Source organism: Setaria italica, chromosome III (genome assembly GCF_000263155.2).
Source record: "Setaria italica strain Yugu1 chromosome III, Setaria_italica_v2.0, whole genome shotgun sequence".
Lineage (NCBI taxonomy): Eukaryota > Viridiplantae > Streptophyta > Magnoliopsida > Poales > Poaceae > Setaria > Setaria italica.
Genome location: NC_028452.1, coordinates 3781642 through 3790497, shown reverse-complemented (window position 1 = coordinate 3790497; position 8856 = coordinate 3781642). Strand labels below are relative to the sequence as shown.

At 43.4% G+C, this 8856-nt stretch overlaps 1 protein-coding gene across 10 annotated transcripts; it reads left to right on the top strand.

Annotated features, from left to right (window-relative positions):
* The first annotated feature begins 2927 nt into the window (after window positions 1-2927).
* LOC101753476 (probable periplasmic serine endoprotease DegP-like) lies at window positions 2928-8469 on the top strand. 10 transcript variants are annotated; one of them, XM_022824949.1, is made up of 12 exons: window positions 2928-3472; window positions 3819-3962; window positions 4046-4200; window positions 4687-4962; window positions 5059-5183; window positions 6292-6409; window positions 6514-6606; window positions 6828-6905; window positions 7282-7369; window positions 7567-7632; window positions 7916-7984; window positions 8078-8469. In XM_022824949.1, the coding sequence occupies exons 1-11, from the start codon at window positions 3052-3054 to the stop codon at window positions 7978-7980; spliced, it is 1629 nt and encodes a 542-aa protein (XP_022680684.1). In that variant the 5' UTR covers window positions 2928-3051; the 3' UTR covers window positions 7981-7984; window positions 8078-8469. The 10 variants fall into 10 exon arrangements, 5 of the variants coding, with proteins under 5 accessions (XP_022680684.1, XP_022680683.1, XP_004960472.1 ...); XR_002676797.1 differs by having other exon boundaries at window positions 2929-3472; window positions 7906-7984; XR_001163709.2 differs by having other exon boundaries at window positions 2929-3472; window positions 7906-7984; window positions 8058-8469.
* The last annotated feature ends 387 nt before the right edge of the window (window positions 8470-8856 follow it).

Here is an 8856-nt window from a genome sequence, read left to right as displayed (position 1 = left end):
CCAACGTCACCGCATACTTTCTATTGCCCCAAATCCTTCAGGTTCGCTGCAAAGGGTTGCTATGCTGTCCTGGCCACCAAATCGGCATCGGACATCAGTAAGTGGGGAGGCATCGCACCCGGGGAGATTGATCAGCTCTGTTCTGTTGAAAATCCTTTTGGCTACAGTATGAGGCTTGCTGAGGTGAACATCACATCAGAAAAAGGTTCATCTGGTACGCTGCTGTTGAATGGATCTAGGGAGTATGTGGTAGCTCTTCATGGAGGATGTGGCACTGGCTTCTCATATTTTATTTTTTTCATGCCGGGCTGGCCCGTAACGCACGGCCGGCTTCGAGCCACTGCGAGCATGAAGGGCCCTCACGGCCTGCTTGGCTGCTCCCTGTGCTGTGCCTGTGCGTCGTCTCCTCGAGACCTCGACTCCTCTTGCGCGCCACCAAGCCCGCCATCGCTGTGCCGCCGGCCTCTCGCCGTCACTGGCCCCCTGCGCCGCCGCCACTGGCCCCCCACACCGCCACTCCCCGCAGCCAGCCCCCTCGGCCCTCGCCGCCGCTGCGGCTGCTCTTCACGGCCAGCCCCACGTCGTCGTGGAGGAGAAGGGTGGAGGCGGAGGTTGGAGAATGGAGAGGAAGGGGAACGGACGGGGGGAGCTAGGGAGGCGGCCGCCGGGGGGAGGGGGGAGCTCGGGAGGCGGAGTCACGGAGAACGGATGGGGGAAGGGGAACGAACGGGGGGAGTTGGGGAGGCGGCTGCCGCGGGGGAGCCGGGGAGGCGGAGTCGCAGAGAACGCCAGAACGGATGGGGAAAGGGGAACGTACGGGGAAGGGGAGTGGACCGTGGGTGAGATAAGATCGAGTGTGGAATGGATAAGGGTGAGACATGGGCCAGTAATGGGCCGGTCGTTAGTTTCGTGCCGGGCTGTGCCGCCCGTCGGGCCTAGGCGACGGCCCACGCTCGGCACGAGGCATCGGGCCAGGCCAGCCCGAGCCCGAAGAGGTACGGGCCGGGCTAGGCTTGGGACGGGCTAAAAAATCGAACTTCGTGCTGGGCTATCGGGCTGCGGGCTGCATGTACATCTATACTCTCTGTCCATCGGCCAGAGCTTCTCCTATCGGCTGGTCTCCCCTTTTTTTTTGCCCATCGGCCCACTGCTTTCACTCGTTCCTTTGCCCATCGGCCGACTGCCTCCTCCTTTTTTTATGTGTTCTTTTCCCAATCGGCCGACTGCTCCTTTCTTTTTCTCTTTCTTTCTTTCTTTCTTGTCCTTCGGCAGGGACTTTCTATCGGCTACTCTTTTTTTTTATATTTCTTTCTTGTCCATCGGCGGATGAAAAATCTTCCATCGGCTGCTGATACTTGCTTTCTTTGGAAAAAATATTTTCCATCGACTCTTTCCATGGGCCAGCTGGTGCTTGCTTTCCTTTCAACTGGCCGATAATAAAAAACTACATCGGCTACTATGTGCCCGTCGATGCTTGTTTCCCTTGAACTGGCCAATATATAACATCAGCAAGGGTGGAACCAATTTATAAGCCTTTCTTAACCAGCCATAGCACCTTCGGGTTAACCCTTTTACACGAAGCGAGAAATGAAAGTGTAAGCAGGGTGCTATGTGTACGCGTGCCTGCCCCTCGAAAGGGCTGGGCGGTGCGGCTTTGGAGGACGGGGTGTTACAATAATCCAAGTGTCAAATTCAAGAGCGAATCGGCTCATATTCTGATTAGCTTTACAGAATTGTAATGGCCGGGCAGCCGATACGGGAACAAAACGATCGGCTAGGTCAGCCGATGTATGCGAACAACAGTTGAAATAGATCTAATCGACTGTATAACAGTTGATTAATTGAAAACCAGGGTAAAAGCCGATCGAAACTTATTCCAAACTGGGATAGTGGTGATAAAAACTAAAGAGCAAGATTAAACGAATAAACTTGCAGATTTAGTAGATATCGATAACTTGGTGAATAAATCTAGACGAAATAATAGTGATGCGCCGGAAGTTAAAGCCTAAAAATTACTCGATAAACGCGGAACTTACAATCCAGCCGGAGATCAAGTTGATGCAGTCCTGCTAGCTTGGAAGAACTCGTGAAAAAGAAGAAAAGTTTGACGAAGTCGCCGACTTGAAAGTAAATTGCAAAGTAGTAAAGATTTGTTTGATTGATGTGTATATGCTTACAGACCTCGCAGTACCTCTATTTATACAAGTGTTAATCATTATGCATGAAAAAACAAAAAGATATTAAGGTAAACCTAATTGTAAAAACATCAATATTTCTCGTCATCCTTCAGGCAGAAACCTACTTGACATTAACATGAAACTACTATTTAGAGTTAAAAAGTGATACAAAATACACATTCTATTAATTCAAGAGTAGTGCCACTTAATGCAAAAGGACTAATTGAGCGGGACGAACAAAAGTTAGTGAAAGAACTTGCATGCTGCGGCCATAGCACCATGCACCGCACATCAGCTCTGTTTATGCTCTGTTTATGTGCCTGACACCAGACGTGCCTTAAGAACGATAGTCCTATATCATAGAATGGAATAAAGTGATGCTGAAAAATCAAAGCCGTAGAGCTCTAATAAGATTTATAATTTGAAATTGATAATCTTAAAGAGACAGATTGTTTAATCAACAAGATGCCGAGAGAAGTGAATGACAAGTAGCTGGAGCTTCATTGTTTCATATATGCGTACCTCCATAAAAGACAAAAGCAAACTGACAGATTCTAGCGTCCCATGATCAAGTGATATCTAATTTTTTGCCACTGAGTGGCAACAGATTTGCCACTATGTGAGAGGAGTGAATGTGAGAGGGGCGAAGTGAACATCGCATGCAGTGGCAAAAAGTTAAATGATCAAGTATCATGATGAGACTCCGCTGTAGCCGGCCCAGCCCAAGCCTGCACTATCACAAAGACCACCTCCTCCCTCTTCCCCCACGACCGGTAGCCCAAAATTTCCCCAATTCCCCAAATCTACACCCCTCCCTGGTTCCCTACCTTCGCTTCCTCTCCTGTCGCACCCCCCGAGTCGATCTCCGCACTGTATGGCGCCGACCACCAAGGAAGAGGAGGGGGGAGAGGCGTGGGAGTCAAGGCTGCTGCGGCGGCGGACTCCTGCAGGTTCCCCCACACCGCCTGCAGGGACCGCCCCGTCGCCACCGCCGTCGCAGCGGGGGAAGAGAGAAAGGCCCGGATCCTCAAGAGGGCGGAAAAGAGCTAGGGCGACCGGCCGCGAGGACGAGAAGGATGCCGAGGCTGCGGCGGCCTCAGCTTCACCACCCGCCGGGCATGCTTCCTCCGGAGCATCCTCTGGAACCAGCTCTCCTCTCCGTTGGCCTGAACTCCCTCGCGCCGTCTTAGGTGAAGATTCCTACGGAGAGCAGATTTTGGAGCCTTTCCATGAGATCGACCCGGCCATTGTCAGGGCCCACGGCAAGCTGAAAACCAAATATTTTGCTAAACTGGGTAAGCTATTTGATCTCTTCTACTCGCCTGGCATGTCATGTTAGAGAAAAAAGATATTTTGATTTCATTTATGTGCTCTCGTTTCGTATCTGAATGTCAAATTGTCCTAGAGCCGCTAGTTAGTTGGGAACTTGTACGTGTCAGGTTGAGCTATAGGATTGATGTGTATGGACTGGAAGTTTTCAGAATTTGGCCTGGGCCTTCCTTACTTCATATGAAAACCCGAACCCATCCTATCTTACTTTACATGAAAATCCACCCAAGTGCTGTTACGCCTGTCATGGCATGTTGGAGAGAAAAGATCTTTTGATTTCATATATTCATTTATGTGCATTTTACCGAACAGATCGCCAGCTCAAGTTAGTTTCGTTGGACCAGCGTATTCCATCTTCATGCATGGTAGATCCAAGATTGCTTTCAGTCCGTAAGGCGGCTACAAATTCAATTCTTCAAATTGCTAAAGTCACAGTGGGTTTGTCATCATATATCGGTATGTATACATGTGTACTTATCTAAGATTTGTGCGATAATTTCTGTCATTTGGTCTCACCAATAATAGGTGCACACATGCAGATGATAAAATGTTGGGACGGACCTCTGGTTTTCTCATAGATTGGGATGTGGAGAATAGAATTGGAACTGTGTTGACATCTGCTCTCGTGATCCAATCAAAGTCTCCATCACTTGATGAGTGGTCAGCAACAGACGAGTATGCTACCCATGCTGAGGTGAGTTCACATCCAAATTTAGTTGTCTTAGTAGTCAATGTCAAATTCACAATGATACCTAGCGTGGGTCTGTGTACATGAATTCCTCTAATTGTAGTGTTTAACTTGAGCCAAGTCGTCTCAAAGTCTTTAAACACTAATCAACGGCCCTTCACCTTTGTAAATCAGGTAAAGCTAGTTTTGATCAAGTTGTTGTCCACGTCAGCCCGAGCCACGTTAGCTGAGGGCCATCAAAAGTTCTTAACATCCCTGCCGCCGCCTAGACTTTCTATCAGAAATGTGTGGGCTGCCTGATTTATTGTATTTGAGATCGGCGTGTTTCTCATACTCAATAATAGTTGAGAGGAATAATGGACTTCACTCTTTAAACTGTTATTCCTTTCTCTACAAAGTTTTACTAATAATATGTATTGTCCTAAAATGATCAAATACTGTCATATCTTCTTGAAAAATATAATGTATTACCTTCTACAATCAATTTTTCAGGTCCGCGTTCATTTCATGGATAAGGCTGCGACTACAGTAGTTGCTAACTTGCTGCACTACGACAAGCATTACAATCTTGCTTTGTTCAAGGTTTCTATGGATTTATCTGCTCAGATACCCTCATTTACTAGTGAGCTGAAGTTTGCTGAAGAGGTTTTTGTGCTTGGAAGAGATGAGGGTCGATATCTGACAATAGATCATGGAAATGTGGCATATGAGGGCCCAAGCAGGTTGCAACGCCACCATTATATGTTTATCACCCGTAGAATAAATAAGGTATAATTGCATCTACCTCGATTTCTATGTTTATTATATTGTCTTTGTTTTCTTCTACTGCTCACAATTCTAATGTTTGTGGTTAAAACATTTTAGCTTGGTATTGGTGGACCCGTCATCAACCACGGTGGACAAGTTGCTGGGATGTATAGTCATCCAGGACTGGCATTTACACCCTCTTCTATTATATTGAGGTGCCTGCAAATGTGGAAGAGTTTCAAGTAAGTATTGTCATATGATGTTACCCAACATATTTATCTTTTCCCGTTTTGATGCATATGTTAGTTTTTGAAAAGAGTTTCGTCTGCTTTTAAGGAAGAGGCCACGTTTCCACCTACGTCTCTTCAAAGAAGAGGCAGCCTGTAGCTTATGTGTGGTATTTTCCAAAGGAATTTAATTTTCATGGGAAGTTTGCTTTTTGCCTAAGTTTCAGAAGACCTCATCCTCCCTGGACAGATCAATCTGCGCCTCACTGAGGTTGGCCATTAAAGAATTCCACTGTTCTTGATCTGACTGAAGTTAATGAACCAGCCATCCATGAAACTTGATTTTCATAGGAACCTCTCCTAACCAGACATCATCCCAGAAGCAACCTCCTACCATCATTAGCTTTGTAAATAGCGCTCATCATTTGAAGAGATGCTTAACTTTAGGTAACCCTTGCCAAAATTGAGATGTCCCCTCGCATGTGGAATTAAGAAGTTCCCATCAGCCAAGTTTCATTAGAAACCCTGACAATATTCCAAATCCACTAACTAGTAAGCATTCATTCATTATTATAGTATTATTTTTTCCAAGGCTCCCTTTGTCCTTGGGTCTTTTGTCATATAAGCCACCAAAATAATTGATGCCTGTTGAGTCAGATACAGGGATTCTAATATATTTAATGGGTAGCTCTCTTAATTTGCAGTTCAGCATATTAACCATCCTCAGCTTTTCCTCATGAGAATATCCGAATAGTTTTAGAGCTCTGAGAAATAATTTTCAGCCCTGTGAGCCACTCAAAACAGTTTTAGATCGGATGGATAGGTTAGTTCCATCTGCTACGACGACCGCATATGTTAATATTAAACTGGTTCATTAACGTTTTCTTATGCTCCTTTTCTTTTGAGTAAAGACTCTTGTTGGTTCATGAGAAAATGTTTAGAAATTGGCAGGTCTTGTTGTGCACTTGTGCTTACGCCGCTATATCTTTTATGGATTTTTTAATTCTAACTTTGAGCATTTTAGACATGATATTTCATTTTAGTCAAAATAGATTGTTTAAAAGGGTAGTATGTTGATGTTTATACCTCTTCCAATCTCATAAACAATTATTTGCTACTATAGCTGCATACTGCGGCTGCACGTTGGGATGAAGTTTTCAGCTATTAGCCTCCTCGACCTTCCTCATAGAGAGGTCATCGCCTGCAAGTGTGATATCGATGATGGTCTCATTGTTACACAGGTATACATTGCATGCTGTTGCTTATTTTGTGGATTCATGGTCGCCTCTCTATTTTTTTTCATTATGCATGTTATTGAGTAATTAAGTGCCAATTTGAACTGTAGGTGTCTGAAGGATCGATTGCTGAGAAACTTGGTGTTAGGCATGGTGATATTATTAAATCTTGGAATGGAGAGAACATATCTACGACGATTGAGGTAAATGTGGTGCTGTTTATTATATTCCCACAAATGTATTACATTAGCTAGTTTGTAGTCCCAAGTAAGCTTATGTAAAGCTGAGATGAGATCCAATAAGTGTCACTGGTAAAGAGGATATGGAAATAAAAAGGGGTATTACTAGTAGTAAAGATTGGATAAGATAGTAACTATATTTGATGTGTATTATATCACCTCGATATTCTTATTACTATTGTCAGCTAGAGAATTTCTTGTTGGATATGTGCGAGAAGCATCTGGACAAAGGAAACAGCATTGGTTCCTCTGTGGATTTATCAGTAAGTGTAGTTGTTCTTAGACGTGGTTTAATGTCTACTTTATGCGCCTTTATATCTCTAATTACGAAATATTGCTATAAGTAGGGAAAGCATTGAGAGGCCCAAATATACAAATATAATGAAACATTTATTCACAATATAAAAAGGCAGGAGCATGCATATGGATATAATTAAAAGAATAGAAACTAGTTTTAGTTCTGCATGAGTGTTTATGTTGCTATTTTACCTTGCAATAACAAGGGTCTCATATACTTGATGAACATTTCCGTGAAATGGGCTTCGTGGAGCTTCTTTTCGTATCTTCTATTTTCCCTGAGATTGAAATCTGTATGTGGTATCAATTTCATAGCATTGAGAAATACATTTCAACTTACAGATTGGTATCTTTCATACGCGGAAAGGCAAACATGGCACTATCAAGATGACAGTAAATGTATCAGATGATGTTGAAGTGATTGCAGAAGGTATGTATCTCTCATTTTTGATGTTTGAGGTTTGCTCCTGATACGATTATATATTTCTATGCATCAGGATTCCAAGGACTTTTATAGAAGCTTCATATATTATGTAGAAATGTGCAGGCAGATACTTGCAAGTTTGTTTCCACCATTTAACAAGTATATATAATGGATACCTTAACCATGATGGTTTTTCTGCTTAGGCACCTATCCTGTCACTACTGCGGATTGTACCTCGGGAGATGACGATGATTCTGGTATAATTCAAGGTGAGTGCTTGTTTGCTTTCAGTTGCTAAACATCAAATTGTCATTTTATATATTTTGTGAAGAAACTCCTATAAGGAATCTTAGCTGTTCTAAATTGTTGTCATTATCCAGTATTTTCCCTATCTGATTGCATTGATTGACATCTCACTGTATAATATGTTACCTGAGCACGTTGGATATTAGAATTGATGTGATTGCATTAGTTCACGTTGGATATTAGAATTGATGTGATTGCATTAGTCTGAGATGTGAGAATTGATGGGACTGCATTAGTTTGGAATGTGAGAGAGGGTATCTCGTGAAACTCCTGATGATGAAGATGGTGACATGGAAAGTTATTTTTTCTGAGCATGTAAGTACTGTTATCCTAGCTAGATTCCTATTTCTGTGCATAGTTGACCCAACAATGACGATTTTACTTTCAGGGTACTCTGCGATGATGAAGTTGGCGATGACTACGGTTTAGTCGACCACTTGATTTCGTAGTTGCACTAGAACCAAAGTGATCTTTTGTGTAAACTAACCAATTGTGCATGCAAGACAAACCGTGAGCTTAGTTTGGTCGACACTGATGAAGCCACTTGTGAACCGTCAAGTTTTTGTAAAAAGAGTTGTCGATTGACCTGTAGGCTATGAATGCTCATTGCAACAATGCACAATTTATGAGTCAAGTTTACTTAAGCCATCTTTTATGCTCATCCTTTTGTTGTGTGACGTTCTTGACACGCTTGTTAGGTGGATATTTTAGTTTGACGTGACGGTTCTACATGGTGCTTGGATCCTTTGTAATTGGATGCATATGCATATTAAAAATATGGTACCAGCTGAATTATGAGATACCATTTTGGTGTTTTCTATCACCTGATTTTTACCCTTAATCTCTTCTATCTTTCTTGTGAGCACCACGAGAGATGGGTGGGTACTAGGTTACGTTTGGCAATGGCCACGGGTTTATCGATGAGGTTATCGTGAGAGATGGGTTTAATGATAAGGTTACTGGGCAGGAAGATTAGCCTCGCAGTCGCGGTGATGGGGAGGTTAGCAGGAGCGCAGGAAGGTGAGATAGCGGTTAAACACTTATAGGTGAGAAATAGGAGCAAGGGCCTCTCTCCCTATTGAATGTACTTAGTCGATACGGAGTAGGTTGTATTAGTTTGATACTGATAATTTGTTATGAAATACAAATTCCATCCTTAACTTGCCTAATAACTACAAAAAATTTCG